Genomic DNA, 21,208 nt, shown 5'->3' on the forward strand with positions numbered 1-21,208 from the left:
TACTGTACTGCAAGATGTGCATGGAAATACTTAGTTTTGAAGACTGGAAGTTTAACTTATGAGTCTCATTCTAAAATATTTACATCAACTTCATGCCCACAGGTTTTCTTTGACAGTGTCACTTCTCTGGCAAGTAGTAATTTAGAATTCTTATAGCCGATTTTAATATAACAATTTCTTAAGTAAGTTCCCACCGACTATTAGCAATATCTCACATCAACTGATGAAAGCATACATGTATCAAACGGCAACTGGTGAGACAAGTTAATCATTGAGTAACCCATGCCCCAAAAATGTTAGGTTCCTTTGGTATGGCAAAAAATAAAAAAAGGAGAGCCAAGAAGCAGCTTGAACTTCAGAACGGCCAAAAACTTCACTTAATAAATGTGCTCCAGCCTCCAGAGTTAGTAGACTATCTATATAGAATAGAGAGAAACATGAATCTGCCTTTGCAGAAAATGATACAAATGCGACTAACATAACTTAAAAATCACCAATTTAAAACTTGATCAAGCTTTTTACTCTTTTTTATTGCTGGATCTAAGCTATATCGTGGAGGGCAAAAGATAGCAACTGCTAATGTGATTTTTTATTGCAAGCAAAGATCATTCCCATTCAACAGTAGCTGGTGGTTTGGATGTAATATCCTGGCAGACACGGTTTACGCCCCGAACATTGTTGCAGATCTTTCGAACCACATCAACAAGGAATTTCTGGTCAAAATAGTACCTGCATACAAGTTGAATGTTGAAAACTTAAATAAGAATTGAAGGTAGAAAGAAAATGCCATATGGAGATAAGAAGCATATGGTGAAAGTAATGAACATGAACTTGGAAAGATGAAAAAGAAGGGAAAAAAGCATTGTCTTAGACATATCACAGATATCCTTAACACAGGGATTAGAGCATGTAGAAATGCAGAAATTTAGTAATAATAAAACACGCTAAAACTTGCATGTAATTACCAAGATATTGCTAAAAGCAATACCTATATAGATTGTTGGTAAATGGTAACAAAGTATAGGGGAACCACTCCTCCAAGCACTCCATTTATCATTTCTTTATATCTTCTCTATTTAAGTAGTCTTTAGAAATTCAAATAATTTTATCACCTAATTGTCTTAGGTCGTTGACCAACAGAAAATGTACTCTTCAGCATGTAAAGCAAAAACACTTAAACAGTAGTAGAAGTAAAGTTCCGAAAACAAAGAATAATACAGGAATATTTTGGGGGAAGTAAAGAATCACTCACCAGTCTGCGGTCATCCCATCCTCACTCGTAATTGCTCTAAGAACAACGACATGAGAATGAGTTCTCTGGTCACCCTGAACCCCAACTGATTGTACGGGTAAAAATACAGCAAAAGCTTGCCAGATTGAATCATAAAGGCCAGCATCTCTTATTGACTGAATAAATATCTCATCCACCTAGGAACACCAATTTAGTCAGAAATTGAACTTCAATATTCAAATAGCCAAAATAAACAATCTTCTGCTTCTAGTGTGTTGTTACATGCAGAACTTAGTTAAGTTGAGGCAAAACCTGACGAAGAATCTCCAAAGCATTTCCTTCTGTAACATCACCCAGGACACGAACAGCAAGGCCAGGTCCAGGGAACGGGTGTCTCTTCAAGAAAGATTCCGGTACATTTAAGATACCTCCCAGTTTTCGTACCTTCCAAGGGGGAAAAGGACCAAGGTATTACAAAATAATGGAAGTAAATATTTTTCAAAAAGCTAACAGAAATAAATGAATTCTGGTCAAGAACAATAAAAGAGAGAAACCAAATTTTGGTATTAGATTCTTTTGACTAACAAGAATTCTAAATTGCAAGCAAAATCTTTATAGTTATATAAGCTAAATAGTGCTCAGAGAACAGGACAAGCTATACCTCATCTTTAAAAAGAAGCTTAAGCGGTTCAATAAGCTTTAACCTCATGTCTTTTGCAAGCAAAATCTTTATAGTTATATAAGCTAAATAGTGCTCAGAGAACAGGACAAGCTATACCTCATCTTTAAAAAGAAGCTTAAGCGGTTCAATAAGCTTTAACCTCATGTCTTTTGGAAGACCTCCAACATTGTGATGACTTTTGATTGTGTGAGAATGGGTCCTTCCACTTCCAGGGGGTGGACAGGACTCTATTACATCAGGATACAATGTCCCTTGGACCAAAAATTTGGGTCTTTTTCCTAATTTCTGCTCCAACTCTTGAGCAAAGTCATCAAAAATGGCTATGAACTCTCTACCTATAATCTTTCTTTTAGCCTCTGGGTCCTTTACACATTTTAGCTTACTCAGAAATTGAGCTGATGCATCAACACAAGTAACAGGTAGATGCAAGTCTCTTTCGAAGGTTGTCATCACTCTCTCTCTCTCCTTATACCTGCAGAACAGATACCCATGTTAGATTTCACCAAATAATTAACGTGAAAATGATGAGCGATGCATTTCTTCAACAAATGTTTTATTAGTTATATAAAGATGCAACCTTAATAAACCATTGTCAACAAAAACACAGTGAAGCCTATCTCCAATTGCCTTGTGAACAAGAGTGGCTGCCACAGTTGAATCCACTCCTCCAGATAATGCACAAATTACATGTTCATCTGATCCTACCATGCATTTAATGGTCCTTATTTCCTCCTCAAGTACATCTTGCATCTTCCAGTCAGCAGTTAACCCACAAACATCAAAAAGAAAATGCCGCAATGTGTCCATTCCTAGTGTTGAATGTGTCACCTACCAAGACAGAGAAAGCCAGTTGAATAGAGAACAGGATGGAAATAATACAAATTGCCAACCAAATTCTACAGGGTAGTAATTCAGAAAACATTTTGGCAACAACTATCAGCTACTAACTAGTAAAAGATACATACCACATGATGTACAAAGGGAAAGCCATGCAGAACAACTAAGGGCACAGTAACACTCAAGAATGCCAGGAAGGGCCAAACTTTAACACATCTACCTTTTTCTCTAATAGTGGAAACCTACTGAGGCCACAAGGGCAAACAAAAAATAGTTATCCAGATTTCCCAAGTGGAAAGCCGCTATAAATAATGAATATGTTCAACACTCCTAATTTGCCCTTCTAGAGACCAATATGCGGCAGATTTCCCAAGTGGAATGCCACTAGAAATAATGAACATGTGCAACAATCTTAATTTGCCCTTCTAGAGACCAATATGCAGCAAATATAGAGAAGTTAGTAGTACAATCCAAAAATATATATTTCTCAATCAGGGTATTATAGATAACAAATTACAGTAAAAAAAATTCTCCAAAAACACAGTTTAATTAACCAAACTGCATCATAACGTGAAATCCATACAACTTACGGAAGAACTTTTTACCTCCGGGTGGTATTGAAGCCCATAGAACCTCTTGCTCCGGTTCTCAATCGCTGCCAGCGAGCCCTGCAAACTCCTCGCGACCACCTCAAACCCTTCCGGCAGACTCATCACCTCATCCCCATGGCTCATCCACACCGTCTGCTGCCCTCCCGCCGCCTCCTTCCCATAAAGCCCAGACTCCTCCCCCTTCTCCACCGCGATCTCCATCTTTCCGTACTCCTGCTTCTCCCCAACAGTGACTTCGCCGCCAAGCTTCTGGACTAGGAGCTGCATCCCATAGCAGATGCCAAGCACGTGCGTGCCGGTCTCCTCCACGAACTCCAGGAAGCCGTCGGGGAAGGAGGGGGCTCCGTCGGCGTGGACGGAGTAGGGACCTCCGGAGAGGATGACGGCGGCGGGGCGGAGTTCGGTGATGGCGGAAAGGGGGGAGGTACCGGAGATGCAGAGGGAGAGTACGGAGAGCTGCCGGATGCGGCGGGTGATGAGGTGGGTATACTGAGAGCCATAGTCGAGTATGAGGACTAGGTTTCCGGCGACAGGAGGGGCAGCCTTAGTCATTGTCGCCGGAGGGGGTAAGGATTAGGGTTAGGGTTGGTTGAGGGTTTATGGCCGAGAGGAGGATATGGAGGGAAAACAAAACCCTCGCTCAGATATTTATACGCGGTCGTTACTGTCCAAGCATCTCGAGGAAATCGTAGCCGTCCATCTGCCATCGTTTCGTTTTTCATTTTTAGTCCACTCTTTTGGAGTTGAAATTGCCAAAATTGGTGTTACACATGAAAGAATAAATTTTAAAATGCAACTTGAATCTGAAAATAATAATGGTCAAGCAGGGGATTTTCTTTGTATTTTTTTTTATCTCTTTTCAAACAAATACTAAATATGAATAAAAAATTATATTTTTATTAATCAGAAAATTCATATTAGGGCAAGATTCTCTTCTAAGATATATTAAATAGAAATTATTATCTCAGAAAATGAGTTATTAAATTGTTTAGCTGACGTGGTCCTTACATGACAATAATTATAGTAACTTAAAAAGTAGTTTAGAAACAATAGCGTTATTAAAAATAAAAATTGATCAGAAATAGTAGATCATTAGAACTTCATTACTCTTTTCATTTCAAGTACCCCTAAGTAACTAAATATTTTTTTTAAACTTTTTATATCTAATCAAATTTACCTTTCAAAAAACCAAGAGTTAAAAATAAGATTAATTAATCGAGTTCGAAACTAATCTTCTTTTCTCTTTTGCCCTGCAAGAGTTCGAAACTAATCTTCTTTTCTCTTTTGCCCTGCAAGTTATTAGTTACTAGATACCTGCACAGTGAGCGTAAGTAATGACGGTGAAAACGGATCAGATACGAATCGGATAGTGCTCAGCCCATATCCGGATCCATATTTTTAGTCCGGATACGGATTCGGATACGGATATTAGACTGATAGCAAAATTTAAAACCATATCCTAACTAAACGGATAGAGGATCAAATCTCAAACGGATATTGATTGAATTTAAAATAATTATAATATTTTATTTATATATAATTAACACAAAATTATTAAGAGTTTTATGCTAAATAATTTTTTTATATGTCAAATTTATAAAATTAGAGAAATTAATCTCTATAAATAATATATAATGTATTATTAGTAATAATATTAATATTTACTATTTAAATAAGGAAATTAAAAACTGTAAATCATTTAAAAAAATATGCGAATAAACAGATATCCGATATCCGTATTCGAATCCGAAAAATATATCTGACCCGTATCCAAATCCGTATCCGATTTTTTTTTTTTAAATTCTATCCGTATCTAAATCCGTATCTGAATCGGATATAAAATTTTTATCCGAATCCGATCCGAATCGGGTCGGATAGCGGGTCGGGTCGGAGTTAATCCGACCCGTTTTCACCCCTATGCTTGAGAATGCAAATGGAAGCATCGCATGTATCCATTATGAAAAAGAGAACAGCTCAAAAACAACTAATTAAAATGCTTGCTCATGGATCAATCACTCAATAATACCTGCATTCATTCATGAAATCATCCAGAGGTGCTATCATTTACGTCGCCATGAAATCAATGCTGCTGATAAGTTTACAAATAATTGAGATCTACCATATGGCTCATAATGTGCATCCTTTGGTCTCTGTTTATGTGAAGTGCAGCAAATAAGAATTAAACAACATGCTCCTTGATCAATTTCTTGTCACAACTGACAATAGAACCATATAAATATGATAATCTCAGTTCTACTTATAAAGCATATATTATATGCAAGTCTGATCTTGAACAGACCCAAATAAAATGAAGTTCCTGAGAATGAAAGTTTGCGAAGTTGAACCAGAAAATGTTTAACCTATTTATGTGAAGAACTAGATAGCTCCAGCCATGCATGCAATAAAAACTATACGGTGTAACTTAAATAAGAAATATAAGCAAGCTTTCCTGTGTTAGTATTGATATAATTCTACACAGCATGTCAATGACCAGCTCAGGTGGCTATTCTATTATGTTTTGAGGCACAACAAGAAGTAATCTCACACGAAAGAAAACATATATAATAAGCACTGAAAAGGGAAATGAAGCATCAGAACATGCCACAATAAGAACAATAAGATACATGATGATGCACAAATTCCTGGAGAACATCTTTGTTTCAGAGATTTAGCATGGTTACATTGAAGTATTCAAGTACTTAACCTAGTAAATATTCTGTTTTAAGAGCTATCAACCCGGAATAAAAGAGAGATGATATGCACCGTTCTGATGTTAGAAAAGAAATATAGAGATAGCACAAGAATTTGGACATATCAGGAAGCCTAATGTAGATCATCAACTTGTAATCAATTCGTATATCCTTATTTTATTCAATATATACAATGTCTAAATGGGGCATATATTTGAGAATGAATTTACAGTCTAAAAGAGTAAGCCCCAATTTCCTGCTTACCATGATGAGATCACAATTAAGCACTGGATCACAGAAATAATACACTATACATGCTACTTGTCACCAGAAGAAATCATCAACACCTACTGCTGAAGATGGAGGCTGGTCTTCTTCCTCCATCTCCAGTTCTGGTTCTCCAGATTTAAACTCTGGAGAGTCAATATCGGCGAGGTTCTTCAAGTCAACCACAGAGAGCTCATCGAGACGCCTCACCACAAGATCTGCAGCATTAAGCTCATAAACTGGGTGCTTGCTCGCAACAGCTACACACTTCATATAAGCATCATGTGCAGCCTCCACTGTCGAATTAGAGTTCCCAAACACGATGCACCTCTCCGGAATAAAATTTAGGAGCTGTGCTGCATATGCAAACATCTCCGGATCAGGCTTCCCTCTATATACATCTTCTGCCGATACAATCACATCGAAGAAGCTTTTCACACCAACGGCCTCAATTCCTTCTTGGAGAATTTTTCTCGATCGTGTTGATGCTACCGCAATGGGGATCTTGTGATTCATAAGAGTGCTCATTAATTCCTGAGACCCAGACCTTATCTGATAGAACGCGCTGCCCTGAAGATTCTTGTGTATCTCCTCCTTACGAGAGGCTAATCTACGGAGCTCCGAGGGGTCTCTTGACCAGCAAAGAACCTCCGAGATGGCTTGCTCGTTCTTCATTCCTTCAATTCTCTTCAAGACAAAGGCTGGAGGAGGCGATTTTCCCTCTTCTTCGGACAACACCAACCATGATTGCCTTTCCAATTTAGGGTCATCTTCAACGATCACTCCCTCCCATTCAAAGATCACGGCCAACCAACCGCAACCCATCCGCTCTTGTCGAAGCAAGGGGTTGTGGAGATTCGGCTTATCAGCCTTGTTCGAAGGTGGCCATGACCCACTACGACTTGAGCCAGTATCAATTGTGTAGTCAAGATCACGAGGTATTCCTCTATAGTCCCTGGGAGGGTGTGCCTCCTTCGTCAGCTCCATGGCTAATGACTTGATGGTAGAATCTGCGAGACGAAAAGATCGCTGCTTGGGGATTACTCTTGATGTAGGACGGCTAATCAACCGCTGGACGGCGAATTCTCTGACAAGGAGCCGGCATGGCATCAATCTGTGCTTGCGAGGGGAATCTCTGTAGCTAATCTTTTGGTAGAGCAGGTGGTGGGCAATAGGAGATGTGCTCGCACCGATAGAATCAGCCATCATTATGAATCTCCCAAACCAAACTAAAATTTACCAAAAAAATGACACTTTTACACAGATCCAACTTTAGTAATCTAAGCTCAAAACGCGTTCTTTGATCAATTTGGGCTTCTCCTTCTTCGACGCTACAAAACTATCAAAAAGGCACGGAATTAAAACAAAAAGGCATAAAAATCAAATATTTATCCATTACAGCAGGACCGACCCCCCACCCCCCCAAAAAAAAAATCAAGCAAAAAAGCCAATTCAAACCAAAATCGAGCCAAACCCACCTCAAAAATCGCAAACAACCATCTAATCGAGAGGGTCCAAGTCGAGATTTCTCGTTATTTATAACAAAAACTCGTCCTTTTAAAAATCTTCGAGGGGGAGAAAAGGATAAGAACGGAACCTGGGGAGAATCTAACCATCGAAGAAGCAAGCAATGCGCGGTCAAAAGCGTAGCGGCGTTGCCACGAAACCGACTCGGGGAGAGAGAGAGGGGTGGTTTCTTCTTGAAGCTGCCTTCCTTTCCCGTCCTCGCGTTACATTTTTATTTCCTCTTGGTTCTCGCGGATTGGAACAGGCAACACGTGTCGCGCGATGCCGAGGCGGTATCGGATCGGAGGGTTGAGATCACATCCTGGGAATTGTGAGGAGGAGCCTGCCGGTTGAGACTTTCGTTTATCTATCTTTGGAAACGACTTTGCGCTCGAACATGATGTTATTTCCTACTATGCCATTTAACTGCTGCCGGATAATAGTACAACACGGTTCTTTTTGCATATAGCTACCTATATTTAGCTTTATTAAGAATTCTTTTTATATATTTTCACTATATTTGCAATTCGGTATTTTTTAAATTATTAATATTGCTTGCGTTCAATATTATAACAGTATTTATGAACACTCTACAAATAAAATACTGCATCAATTTTTCAGCCCTTAGAAAGGATGATGCCACGTCTCACAATTTATGAAATATTTACGAAAAAACTTTATTTTAGAGCTAAATAAAAAAATTATCATCATAAATAAAATCAATGGATAATTTCCTTTTCACCCTGAAGTGATAATTATCACTATTTTTCACAATAACTCCCTAAATTTTTTTTAGGTACACACTAACCCCGCGATGCTATTGACGAAAGTAGTGAATTGACTAAATTACCCCGTCCATTTACAATGGCAAAAGAGATACGTGGTTTAGCTAATATTAAATATATATTTTTTAAATTCTTTCCCAATATTAGAAAGAGAAATGAGAGGTCTCAAGCCTTCACTATTCATTGTTAATTTATTCTTCCATCATCTCAAACCCTACATTTTCATGTATTTTTTAAAAGCTTACCAAATTAAGGAGTCTTCGTGGAGTAACTTGAATCTCAAGGAGAAGGAGGATGAAATAAAGATTTGGCAAGCCACCGGCTTTCTTTTATTTTGGGTTGTCTCCTTTTAGTTGAAAGCTTTTAAGGTCTATATGATTGATACGAGTAGATGTCATTGGGTTAACTTTCATTTAAAAATCTAAAAAGAGGGAAAACGGGTCTATATGATGTTACATCATGAAGAATAAAATGGAAGTTATTTTAATGGAGGCGTAAGTTTGAAAATTTTAGAGAAAAAGTGGGATGCTGTGGAAATTTGGAGAAGATGATAAGATCTAAAAGTGTTTTCTACACATGCATATTAGGGTATTGTTGTTATTATATTGTTGTTCCGTGAACAACTTATTAATTTTAACGGAAGGAGTCAAGTGAAGTATTTCTGATAATTTAAGGGTTCATTGTGTATCAAAATTTTTTTTTAAGAGGTCATTGTGAAAAATATTAATAATTCAGGAGGTGAAAAAAAATTAACACTAAAATTAAATCATTAAAAGTAGCCAATTAGTTAAATAGTAATTAACACCAATGACCGGTAGTTGTTGCATTCTTTATTTGCAACTAGGTTTCTTATGGCCCTAAAGCAACTTAGAAAATGGATGAACTTTTTTAGATTTTCTTAATAACATTCTAAAAAATGTTATGTATGAATACGATATTATAAGCGGCAAATTTATAACAATTAATTTTACATTCTTTACATATATAAAGAAAAAAATGTCAAACAACTAGCACAAGTGATCGTAACTCTAATTAAAAAAAATTATGAGTTCATCATGCTCTAATCCAATTATTCAACCCCATCATCCGAGAGAATTATTTTTCCCCCAATTAAAATCCATTATGAGTTGGGATTTGCCTAGCTGCAATTTGGAAGAATCTTGTGGTGGAGTAGAGAAATATCCAATATATATATATATATATATATATATAATTATATAAGATATTATTAGGTTTCAAGTCTAGTTGCTCAAATCTTGACCACATGAGATGAGAGACGAGTGTTCATCTGTTTGACCACAGAAGCCACCTTCCAAGGGTAAAAACGTCATTGCACGTATCATCTCACTTTGTCCGTGTCCGGCAGAGATGGAATCTAACTCGTCACAACTGGGAAAGTTGAGAGAACTCAAGTGGCTCCCAGTTGCAGCTCAGTCTCATTTCATCTTTTCTCCTCATCTGGATCTGGGTGGCCTTCAAATGTCGCAATTAATTGAAGTGTGGTGTGGGTGATTTTGATTCCATAATTTCATGCTTAATAACAAATACAAATCCAAGCGGGTTCTATGATTATGTGCACAATTATTAGATGTTTCATAATATTTTAGAACATTCCCGATGACTAAAGAGGTCATATGTTTAACTCTAACATTAAATAATATTGTAGAGAAATTATTTGGTGATTTAGTGGCTTGACTCGATTTAATTAAGAATGAAAGATGGAACTTGAGGCTTCTTTTTTTTTTTCTCATTTCTAAAGTTTACTATTAATTCTAGAGGATCAAGTCAATGTTTCAGTATAGAATATGTATTGTGAGTTTACTCCATTTATTTAGTCCGTTACTCTTAGATTGACAAATCTGACTCAATTAAGTGGTAACGTTAACAAATCTCGCTCAGAAAATTGATAAGGTCCGATCCGTCCTGAAAAATATAGGGATTTTCCTGCATCCTACGTTGTACATTTATTTCAATTTACATCCAATGTTTTTGTTATTTTTAATTCGACCCTTGGACTTTTAATAAAGAATATTTTTATTCAACACCCTGTATTTTTTAATCTATTTTACGCTAAATATTTAAATATTTGTAAATTGAGTTATACAAATTTTTTATATTAAATATGTCATAGTTAAATTTAATTAATATAAATTAATTATACTAAAAAATTATCAAAATATTCTCACTTAAGCTAAGTCAAGTGAGTCGTCCGACTCAATCTCGGTTTAAAATTAATTTTAAGCCTATTTTAGAATTTAGGTTTGACTCAGCTCAAATTGAGCTAAGCTGAGCTTAAATTCAAGTTGAGCTGAACTAAGCCCGAGTAGAAACCTAAACTAGGCTATTTTTAAGTTAACTAAAAATCTATTACTCAAAGTCGAGCGGAACGGGGATCAAGTCCCGGAGCCTTAAAATGAGCCAAAAACAATCTCGTATCTAGGAAGGAACGAAGGAGAAGGAAGTAGTTAACATTTTAGTCTAATTTGCGATCTTTATCTAAAGCGGTTGTTTTATAGACATTTTAAATAAAATATAGGACTTAATTTTGTCACATATTTAAAATAAAATATGTTAAATCATAAAAAGGCTAAAAAGCAGGGTTATAAATGCAAATTTATTTTTATTAAAATGCCTAATAACACCCTAAACCACAAACTATCTTTACATTATTTGTCAATTGAATTTCAAAAACCACCCCAGAAGGTGTTACCCGTGATTTGATAGAAAGGGCGGCTTGAATAAAAATAGTGAAACGATAGGGTGTAAAACGCAATAAACACGTCATACACTAATACAAGGTGTGAAATGAAAACGTCCCTTTTAAAGTCGCACCAACGGCGCGAGGGATGAGCGACCAAGACGAGAGGAGATGCCGGTGGATCGGAAGACCGACAAGCTGATCCGGCGGACCACCATGGTGGCCACCGCAACCGCCGCCTACTTTCTCCTCACCGCCGACTACGGCCCACAGCCCAACGTCCTCGATCCCGTAAGCTCTCTTCCTCTTACCCTTCTTTACCTCCCCCTCTTCTTGTTATTTTCACTCTCTAATTTTTGGAATTGTTGCTGGTATTCTTGCACTTTTACTAGTCCGATACGTGTGGATGTCTTGTTTCTAGTTGATGGCTGTGCTTTTAGTTTGTGTTAATTTCATATTGTAGCAAAACCCTAAACCCTAAATTGATAAAAGGAATTATTTATTTTTTCCTTAAATTTGTCCAGTAGAATTAGTAAGTCTGTTTTTTTATAAGAGACATGAAAACTAATTCGTGATAATATTTTGAGAAATAAGTAAATTTTGTTGAAGAAAGAAGATTCAAGGTAGGGTTTCTGGATTGGATGATGGGTATCATCTTCCTAATCATCTGCGGGGAATGGCTTTGGCCAATGACTGATGTATGAAATTTAAGTCTAGAATTGGATGCTACCATCAAAGAGGATCTTAGAAATATTAAGTTATAGTAGGTTATATCTAATTAATTCAAGAAGAAGGAGAATTGGAGGTGCAAAAATAGAGTGAAAGAAAGCATAAAGATAAGTACTTAAATTTCACAAATGTATAAAAAAAATGCTAGGAAGCGAAACAAAAGGAACCTTCAAAAGAAATATTGAAGTCTGTGTACATGGACATGCTATTCTTTTAGAAAGAGATTGTAGTTGAAAACTGATAGTTTTCAGTAGTCTTATGCATCTTGCTCCTATCTAGGGCTTTTAAACTGCATTGTTTGCGCATGTGAATCCATAGACAGCAGTTCAGACAATTACACTATTTGCATGGAATGCACTGGCATCATCTGGTTTTATTTCCTTATGCTGAAAGCTATGTAATCTTCAGGGAAATGCAGTGACTTAATCTATTTCATTTCCCTATAATGAAAGTCAATTTGCCAGGTGTTATCAACAACAATTCCTCGACATTTCTTCGTGTATTTTACTCACTATCTCTGAATTTTAGTTGGAAGCCAGCTTATTTTTGCAGTGTTCTTCCTCCCATAATTTATAGTCAGACACTAATGTTAGTTTGGTTTTCAAATTCAACTATATAATCTTCAGAGAAAGCTATATAATCTTCAGGGAAATGCACTGACCTAATCTATTTCATTTTCCTATAATGAAAGCTTTCAATTTGTGAGGTGTTATCAACGGCAATTCCTCGACATTTTTTTGTGCATCTTAATCACACTCTCTGAACTTTTAGTCGGAGGCCAGTTTATTTATGCGGTGTTTTTCCACCCATAATTTATAGTCAGACACTAATGTATTAGTTTGGCTTTCAAATTCAACTAATTTGGAGAACTTTCCACTTTGCTCTTCTAAATTTTGTGTGCTTATCACATTAAGGTTTCATTTCAGATCAAGAAAGCTATAGAATCTGCAAAAGTCTCCTTGAAGAACTCTTTCTTCAGTTCGGATGAGGAAGTTCGTAAAGACAAGAAGGAGAGATCCTAGTTCATGTAGGAAGTTTCTTTTGTACTGTTTGTAACTTTTGACATGCTTGTACAAAGAATAAACATTCTGCATCTGTATGTAAATGACTTTGTGGCAATATGATGCATGCTTCTGTTGTCTCAAGAGTGCAACTAATTATTTTACCAAAATTTTTCTTTTGTTGGAATGTTGATCATCTAATAGCTACTAGAGCGAAGAAAGAAATTAATTATTTAATGCTAGTTAATGGAAATAAATTACAAAAAGTTGGGTAAAGGAAAATTGATGGTCCATTTAGGAGCAATTAAAATAGCAACAAATTGACAACAGGAAAAAGGTTTTGAATAGATCTTAGTTATCAACGGAGGCAATATTAAAAGAGAAGGGCCCAACCGGGTTCGAACCGGTGACCTCTTGATCTGCAGTCAAATGCTCTACCACTGAGCTATGGACCCGTTATTTATTGGATAAATAAATAATATACAAAAACCACAGAGTATTTTATTTTTAAATTTACAATAATAAACTCTAGTATGCATTCAAAATGTGTATCGACTGGTCTACTATCCAAAAGAAAAGGATTGTATCAACTATGAAAAATATAAACACTCACTTTTATATACTAAATCAAAAAATTAAATGCAATTAATTGCAAATTAATAAATATTCCTGGCAGGTCATCTAATTAAAAAGGACTATAAACTAAATAGGTTATACCAAAAGAAAAGGAACAAATAAACATAAACTCTCTGCTAGATCAAAGTTTCAGATAGCAAACGTTGTTAATATATCCAGGTTGGACGTGCTCCTTATATGGGTGAAAACGGATCGGATACAAATCGGGTAGTGCTCAACCCATATCCGGATCCATATTCTTAGTCCGGATATAGATTCAAATATGAATATTACACGGATAGATATAATTAACACAAAATTATTAAGAGTTTTACAATAAATAATTTTTTTGTAGGTCAAATATATGAAATTAGAGAAATTAATCTCTATAAATAATATATAACGTATTATTAGTAACAATATTAATATTTACTATTTAAATAAGCGAGCTAAAAACTGTAAATCATTTAAAAAAATATACGAGTAAACAAATATCTAATATCCGTATTCGAATCAAAAAAATATGTCTGACTCGTATCCGAATCCGTATCCAAATTTTTTTCAAAAATTATATCCCTATCCGAATCAGATAAAAATTTTTTATCCGAATCCGATCCGAGTCGGATCGAATAGCGGATCGGGTTGTAGTTAATTCGACCCATTTTCACCCCTAGCTCCTTATCATTTCAAAGCATTTCCAAGTGTTACCTCAGTATTATCAAAGAGATACAAAAGAGAATTTCACAGCCATTTCCAGAGAATACTTATTATTCTTGACTTGTCCAAGAAATATGCCCTTTAAGACGAGTTTCTAGGAAAAATCCAAAAGGATGAAATAAAAACACGACAAATTAAACATTCCACTGCTGTACAAGATATACATCTCTACCAGCAATAGACATATTGCATCACATAATCACATGCCACTCTAAAAAACAACACTTGCTATCAAGGGGCAGAGAGGATGGAGATTTTTCTCATATTTCCTCGTAACATAGGCTTATTCATTTGGAATCTCCTTCGTAGCACTGCAGTCATTTCCTCCATATATACATGCAAAAATACATCTGGAGGGGTCTCACACAAATTATAAGGTTGTTAGACCTCTGAGCCGCTTGGCGAATGACCAAGACCTGCTTCAGTATCCAAAAGATTTTCTTCATGTATACACCTAAAAAGGAACAGGAAAATCCATAAGATGTATCAAAAAGTTGTGTATCACTGACTTTTCTTAAAGATTTAAGTGCCTTAAAATCTCCTTCACAACTTCACTATTGTAGGGACACTGACCTAAAACTTTGGCACACATTTTACCGACCATAATTTGATTTGTCTGTTTTAAGGTCACCCGTGCTTTTTTGTTTCGAAGGATGAACCATCTTTAAGTGCTTCTCGACCTTCATTTTCCATCCCAAGTGCAAAAAGGGCAGCAGCCTGAAGATAGAATGCAGTGGGCCACGTCGGAGATATGACTAGTGCCTGCACGGCATCATTGAGCGCTTGTTGGGGCATGTCGCTCATCAAGTATGACAAACAACGACGTGCAAAAATAGTTGGAGAAATCATAGTTCCAGCATCAATGAACTGCAAGTCAGAGGAGAACATCAATATACAGGCCTTCATATTCTTTTCCACAAGCTGCCAAATAAGAAGCAAGGTTGACAACAAGACAGAGAGGCATAGCATACAAAAAAGATCCAGGAAGAATAACTTTATGGAAGTTTATGTATAAGGACCTTACTGGTTTTCTTCACTCCTCCACCCTTACAGATGATGAGTAGTGCAGGTAAGACTCGTAACTCATATAGCATATTGTATCCACTCAATTACATTTCTAAATTTCATGAATTTTCTAGGGAAGGAAAATTCTGGTTTAGCAACACGATTTAAATGTCTGTTGATGTCATTCACATGATATTACAACTACCTAGTACATTCTAGAAGTTTAGGATCTTAGAATTATTAGAATATATATAGTAACATCTAGAAGGAAAAAAAGCGGAATATCATTTGGGACAAACATATATGACATGCATAATATGATTCTGGGAAGCCAACATGTAAATGGCTTCCACCAACTCCCAGGTATATGCTAAATAATACACACAAGTCTAGATATACCCAAACAATAGAAGTGTCTCTCTAAGTAAACACATGCATATTATGTTCATCATTAGTAAGTTTCCAGATGTACAAGCATCTTAAAAAGATCAAGGAAACAAACAGTAAGTAAACAAAAAGCAACCTGGGAGTAGCACTCTATTGCAGTATTTACATCCTTGTGTCGAAATGCAGCATCACCCTTCTTCTTTGAGTTCAGTGTTTCTTGCATTTGATCTGTCCACATCTGAAATGAGAGCTGCAAAACAAGAAAGAAATATCAAATAATATATAAAGATCCCTAGAGTACACCAGTACAGTATCATCCAAGAACGATTAACTACATTGTAATAGAGGGGCAGAATATCAGGTAATGAATCATCATTCAGTGTGCTTCTCTCTCCCTCTCTCTCACCCTTCATCTCCCATCAATCAGTGTGCTTCTCCAACCCGCCTCTCCTTCTTGTATTAGGGCTGGTTCTCAATAACAGTATGCTACTGACATGAGATGTGCTGCCGGCGTGTACAGTGTTGAGTGGCACAAAATTCCTTGGTTCATTTTCTGATTACTCTATTTCATTCCCAAATCTCAAAAATTTTAAATTTACAAGAAGATAAATTAATGATTTGATATAATTAGTATCCAACTCTCAAAAAAAGAAAAAGTAAATGGAGGAAAAACGTTCATTCTACTCGGAAAGAGTGCATATGCAATGGAAGTGGAATATATGGATAAAAAAACTCAGTGCGAGGGTCTCGAAATTGACACAGTACATAATGTGGAAATGAAGGGAAATTTGAGGGGTAAAAGAAGAGGAAGAATTGTACAACTATGGACTCTAAAAGCATTCTATATCTTTCATTGCAATTTAAACACCATAAGAGATTATCAAATTAAAGTACGATATCTTGTTACTGGCTAACATTATACAATATTGTGCACATTACATATAAGAAGATGAAGATCGCGACGACTATTTAAGAGGCTATATCCGCTATAAATAATAAAATCAACAAGCCACCCACACCATGCACAAACCTCATTTGTTGTTCCTTCATCATCCTTATAACCAATCTTATCTAAAATTTCATGTATTGCTGTCAAATCCTTTCTGGAACAAGCTTCAGCAAGTGGAGAAAGAGATAGAGACTCCAAAGAAGAAGTACCACCGGGGGGCATATCCATCAAAGCATAGGAAGGAACCTGCACATGCTATCATGTTATCGTGTATCCAATTCAAGATAAAAACAACATTATCAAGCTTTGATACTCTAGCTCAACTTCATCTAGACTAAAACAAAAAGTACGAGGTAAAGACAGAGAAAATGGATAAACTAACATTAAGGTCCCTTTGAAGTGGAGTCAAAGCATTCACCAGCGACCTTACATTAGGTCGCTCTCTTTGCTCATACTGCAAACATCTTGAAGCTAAACGGACTACTTCTGTTCCATCCTCATCTGAAAATTGTCCTTCCAAACAGGAATCAGTCAGCATATTGAAATTACGATCTCGTATCAAGTCAAGGGCCTGCACAGAAATTTTGAAGCAAATCACATACAGCAACAGATTGAGACAAGAACATCAATTGCACGAAAGATACATTTTAGGTGCATCTGTATTCTTCAGAGAATAGATGATATCTGGATAGTAATTTTAGAAATGCCAAGCTGCTATCTTGTAAATATATAAGATAAAAAAAGACTTTCTGACGACTCCAACAGTAAATATACTTCATTTATATACAAAAGGGAATAGAAAATGGAACTTACATGACTAGGGGGAATGTGCTTTCCACTAAGAACGTCTAGCAACAAAGTACCAAAGCTGTATATGACACTTTCAGGTGTAACTCTTCCTGCAGATCAAGTGAGAAGAAATGGAAACAGATAATCATTTACTCTACCTGGGCACACATTAACTCTTTACTCTTGAACTAAAAATGCAACTACAAAAATGCGTAGTTCATCATCTTGCACACAGTGCAAGGTATGTAATGTCAACAGAAAAGATATAAAAAATCTCATGTCTTGTTTAAAGGTTTATTAACTGTTTTGACAAAGTATGACTGCCTCAAATATAAAAATCAGTATAACATGATAATGAAACACAGTCTAGATTCTACAAAGCTCACAAGAAAGGCAACTAAGAGAATACTGGTACATTCAGATAATCCACATGCTCTCTCACAGCAGAAAATTACAAATCTCAAGAGATACCAACCAGTCCTCATATATTCAGGTGGGGTAAATGCCAAATTTGTGCTATAACTTTTGCCATCATGACTGTTCTTCATGAGGCCAAAGCATGAAAGCCTAGGATTACAATCCTGCAAAGCAACACCCCAAACTAATACAAGTTAGCGAGTTACAAATGCACAATGATGTTTGCATAACTTGGCAATTGGCATCTCACTTACATCATCAAATAGAACTCTATAGGCATTAAGATCATGATAGAGGGCACGCCCCTTACTAGTGCAATATTCTAAGGCCTCGGCAAGATGGAGTACCACCCTTAATCTCATAGGCCATTTCATTGGTTGCGCTTCCCCTGTAAAATGAAGCAGATTAAGAGAAATTGGTGAAGCATGATCTTCATTTCGAAAATATCTATTGATTTCATCATTAATCAAAGAAAAAACCTACAGACTGCATAATTATTTATGGATAAGCATGAAAGAAATAGCACAGGTGGTATGGCAGCGCTACCAGCCTGTGACTTACAATGAAAAAGGTGCTTTGCAAGAGTGTCATTGGACATGTATTCTGCCACAAGCAGCCTCTCTTCACCTTCATAGCAACAACCAAGCAAATTTGCCAATCTATTGTTCCGAAGCTGACCGACAATTTTTGCCTCTTCCTAAAGTAAAAGAGTAAGCCAATGATAGTGGTGACATTGCAAAGTGCAAATAAAAAAAATACTAGACTAAATACATGCGATCATCTACTATGTATCTATCCCATATCGAGCTAGAGACAATTATAGAGGGTTGCTATCACACTACAAGCATTCCTAATTTGAACAAAGCAATGCTGCATCTCCAATAAAGCCCTCCCTATCGTGAATGGCAAAGATTTAAAGGAAGAACTAATTAGCAATCTATAACAAGATACCAAGAACTGCCGCGGATCGGGCCACGCAGTCCTATTAAACCGCTTAATGGCGATCCTCCTCTGTGCATCCAATTTTCCCTTGTAAACCACATTGGGTGCTTTCTCCCCATGCTCCGAGACTATGTTCTCCACGGCGAAGCCCGAAGTAGCCAATCTGAGCTGCTCAAAGGTGAACTCTTGAAAGGGAGGCAGCTCATACCCCTCGCCCTTCTCCTCAACCTCTACAAGAACACACCACAATCACCACCCACAGCTTCCGAATAACGTAACTTTCCATAGATAGTAATTCCAAATGCTCACCAATCTCAGCAACTTCAGGTACCGTGTTCTTGAACTGCGATCCCCAACAGCAGCAGCGACAGGTGATCTTGGACCAGGACAACCGAGCACAGCAGCAGTAGTTACATGTGATCTTGGACACCCGAGCACCCATCCCGAATCCACTAAAGCACGCTAAAAACTCCAATCTTTATCTAAAAGAGTTCGAATTTGAGCTCAATCAGAGAAGAGTAAGAAGATAGGAATTACCTGGCTCTGCTTCTAGAATCGAATCGGGGTTGCGAGGAAGGGATCGGGATCTAGGCTTCGAGCTGAGATATAATTTGGCAAAAAAGGAGAAACTTTTCTGGTGGAATTATTTGTATTTTTGTACCGACATGCCGTCCTTTCAAACCCTAGAATTATGGTAATACGATTAGAGGATAAATATTTTATTGCGTACTCGACTGCAATTAAAACCTGGGTCTCGTATTCCTACCGCCGTAGAATTTTATCATGAACAGTAGAAATTGATGGGGGGGAATTTAAAACCTCGTAAGTCGTGGACAAAATGTCGCCGTCGTCGCCTTCGAGTCGTATTGCTTTCCCTCTCTTCCGCGCCGCAATTTGGATGTCGTGAAGCTTCCTTCTCGCAGTTGGCAGCGGAATCCGCCATCGATCGCGACCGCCGGTTCCAAGATTTGGCCTCACTGAAGAGAGAGTAGTGTTCGTGGTTTTCTTCTTTCCTTTTGGACTTTTTTTTTTTTTAACTTCTTTCCTTCACAAAATCGCGTTCGTATTTCTAAAATTTCAGGGGTTTTTACGACAAAAGTAGGAGTTTGGAGATTTTGCTGTTTTGGTACTACACGAACACGAGTGGATCCGTGAACTTTGATTTGATTCCGTCGTACCAACCAAAATGTTACAAAATTTTGCAACTTGGGCACAAAAGACTTAATCATAGATCAATGCACATATAATAGGGTTCATTAACGCTTTTTAGAGTCTCTAAAGTTTAAATCATATATATAATACTCTTTTTTTTAAAAATAAAAGAGTTACCCAGACCAAATACCTTATAAAAAATAAAAAAAAAGGTTAAAGGCCACGTGGACCTCAAGACGGCTGCATGGTGACGTAAGCATAGTGAGTAATATCCATAAAGTTTTAAATTTTAAATTCAAAACTTTTTAACGATCAGAAACATTAAGAGATATAATAGAAAGATGGCAATGAAATCCTCAGACAGACACTCGTTTACTTTTCACAGTTCTTTTTTTCTTTTCTTTATTAGTTTTTGGTCCCTTTCTCAGTCTCTGTTTGCTTGCATGCCTGGCTACAAATGTTTCCTATCATTTAATTCCCCAGAGTCGTCCTGGCCAGACCCCATTCGCCATGGCAATGGGCACCGAAACACCAGCAAGCTTGGAGAAAAGGAATCCCCAACTGTGAGAGAAAGTGACTTCTCCATTATTATATATTTCATCGGTCCTGCTATCTCCACCCTTCACACGTTAAAATGACCAAGTTACCCCCCCTGCTAATCAATAATCAATAATCAATAATCAATGGATCTCGATGGGCAGACAAAGAAGGGCATTTGGGTAATTGCACCTTGGGTCAGTTGGGCCCTCCCTGTTTCTAACCCACCTCACGTCCAAGGCGTGAAGCAAAGCAGCAACAGCAAAGCTTCAGCTCTCTCTGTGGCTTTCACTCTCCTCCTTTGTCTTCTAACTTGGACTTTAAGCCATTCCAAGTCTCCAATCCAACTCCATTATAAGAGAAGAGAAGAGAAGAGAAGAAGAGAGAGTAAGTTGGTGCATGTGTTCATCTTATGAAGATATATATAGAGGCAGCAGGTGGAGAATTCCAAAGGGATCGCATTGATCTCTCTAATCAATATCTCTATCTCTATCTTTCTTCTTCTTTTAACAAAGTAGTAGATGATCAATGCGATTCCTTTGAAATTTTCCATCTGTTGCCAACTCTGCAGATCCATTTTCCGGTATGATTTTTTTTTTCTTTCCTTTTCTCTCTCTCTCTCTCTCTCTCTCTCTCTCTCTCTCTCTCTCTCTCTCTCTCT

General features: G+C 37.0%; 4 protein-coding genes and 1 non-coding gene across 8 annotated transcripts; 1 reads left to right on the forward strand and 4 right to left on the reverse strand.

Annotated features, from left to right (window-relative positions):
* Window positions 1-348: 348 nt before the first annotated feature.
* Window positions 349-3,987, reverse strand: LOC140801372 (uncharacterized). The gene is made up of 6 exons (XM_073156450.1): window positions 3,356-3,987; window positions 2,491-2,741; window positions 2,010-2,385; window positions 1,544-1,675; window positions 1,253-1,428; window positions 349-729 (listed from the first exon to the last, which is right to left on the reverse strand). The coding sequence occupies exons 1-6, from the start codon at window positions 3,911-3,913 to the stop codon at window positions 606-608; spliced, it is 1,617 nt and encodes a 538-aa protein (XP_073012551.1). The 5' UTR covers window positions 3,914-3,987; the 3' UTR covers window positions 349-605.
* Window positions 3,988-6,190: 2,203 nt separating this feature from the next.
* LOC140801482 (5-amino-6-(5-phospho-D-ribitylamino)uracil phosphatase, chloroplastic) lies at window positions 6,191-8,007 on the reverse strand. Of its 3 annotated transcripts, none has more exons than XM_073156639.1 (2): window positions 7,932-8,007; window positions 6,191-7,657 (listed from the first exon to the last, which is right to left on the reverse strand). In XM_073156639.1, the coding sequence occupies exon 2, from the start codon at window positions 7,525-7,527 to the stop codon at window positions 6,376-6,378; it is 1,152 nt and encodes a 383-aa protein (XP_073012740.1). In that variant the 5' UTR covers window positions 7,528-7,657; window positions 7,932-8,007; the 3' UTR covers window positions 6,191-6,375. The 3 variants fall into 3 exon arrangements, with proteins under 3 accessions (XP_073012740.1, XP_073012738.1, XP_073012739.1); XM_073156637.1 differs by having other exon boundaries at window positions 7,916-8,007; XM_073156638.1 differs by having other exon boundaries at window positions 7,797-7,967.
* A 3,413-nt stretch (window positions 8,008-11,420) lies between these two features.
* LOC140801011 (uncharacterized) lies at window positions 11,421-13,181 on the forward strand. The gene is made up of 2 exons (XM_073155989.1): window positions 11,421-11,598; window positions 12,963-13,181. The coding sequence occupies exons 1-2, from the start codon at window positions 11,479-11,481 to the stop codon at window positions 13,056-13,058; spliced, it is 216 nt and encodes a 71-aa protein (XP_073012090.1). The 5' UTR covers window positions 11,421-11,478; the 3' UTR covers window positions 13,059-13,181.
* Window positions 13,182-13,420: 239 nt separating this feature from the next.
* Window positions 13,421-13,492, reverse strand: TRNAC-GCA (transfer RNA cysteine (anticodon GCA)). Its single transcript has one exon. It is a non-coding gene; the product is annotated as a tRNA-Cys (tRNA).
* Window positions 13,493-14,391: 899 nt separating this feature from the next.
* LOC140801344 (probable serine/threonine-protein kinase BSK3) lies at window positions 14,392-19,899 on the reverse strand. 2 transcript variants are annotated; one of them, XM_073156408.1, is made up of 13 exons: window positions 19,678-19,899; window positions 19,396-19,541; window positions 19,168-19,320; window positions 18,868-19,088; window positions 18,478-18,613; window positions 18,171-18,304; window positions 17,975-18,080; window positions 17,524-17,609; window positions 17,093-17,281; window positions 16,792-16,956; window positions 15,898-16,011; window positions 14,943-15,236; window positions 14,392-14,823 (listed from the first exon to the last, which is right to left on the reverse strand). In XM_073156408.1, the coding sequence occupies exons 3-12, from the start codon at window positions 19,298-19,300 to the stop codon at window positions 14,997-14,999; spliced, it is 1,524 nt and encodes a 507-aa protein (XP_073012509.1). In that variant the 5' UTR covers window positions 19,301-19,320; window positions 19,396-19,541; window positions 19,678-19,899; the 3' UTR covers window positions 14,392-14,823; window positions 14,943-14,996. The 2 variants fall into 2 exon arrangements, with proteins under 2 accessions (XP_073012509.1, XP_073012510.1); XM_073156409.1 differs by lacking the exon at window positions 19,678-19,899 and having other exon boundaries at window positions 19,168-19,310.
* Window positions 19,900-21,208: the final 1,309 nt, after the last annotated feature.

The sequence above is a fragment of the Typha latifolia genome, chromosome 14 (assembly GCF_019914945.1).
Source record: "Typha latifolia isolate L0001 chromosome 14, TyphaL0001v2, whole genome shotgun sequence".
Lineage (NCBI taxonomy): Eukaryota > Viridiplantae > Streptophyta > Magnoliopsida > Poales > Typhaceae > Typha > Typha latifolia.

Bases quoted from the DNA above. Each gene is read 5' to 3' on its own strand.
- LOC140801344 (XM_073156408.1), bottom strand. From the start codon at position 19,300: ATGGGTGCTCGGGTGTCCAAGATCACATGTAACTACTGCTGCTGTGCT. The intron at 18,614-18,867 runs GTATCTTGTTAT...CTTTTACTTTAG, and splicing joins CCGATCCGCGGCAGTTCTTG to GAAGAGGCAAAAATTGTCGG. The intron at 17,282-17,523 runs GTAAGTTCCATT...ATTTCTGTGCAG, and splicing joins AGCACATTCCCCCTAGTCAT to GCCCTTGACTTGATACGAGA.
- LOC140801011 (XM_073155989.1), top strand. From the start codon at position 11,479: ATGCCGGTGGATCGGAAGACCGACAAGCTGATCCGGCGGACCACCATG. The intron at 11,599-12,962 runs GTAAGCTCTCTT...GTTTCATTTCAG, and splicing joins AGCCCAACGTCCTCGATCCC to ATCAAGAAAGCTATAGAATC.
- LOC140801482 (XM_073156639.1), bottom strand. From the start codon at position 7,527: ATGATGGCTGATTCTATCGGTGCGAGCACATCTCCTATTGCCCACCAC.
- LOC140801372 (XM_073156450.1), bottom strand. From the start codon at position 3,913: ATGACTAAGGCTGCCCCTCCTGTCGCCGGAAACCTAGTCCTCATACTC. The intron at 2,386-2,490 runs GTTGCATCTTTA...TCTGTTCTGCAG, and splicing joins GTTGACAATGGTTTATTAAG to GTATAAGGAGAGAGAGAGAG. The intron at 1,676-2,009 runs GTATAGCTTGTC...CCCCCTTGGAAG, and splicing joins AGCTTCTTTTTAAAGATGAG to GTACGAAAACTGGGAGGTAT.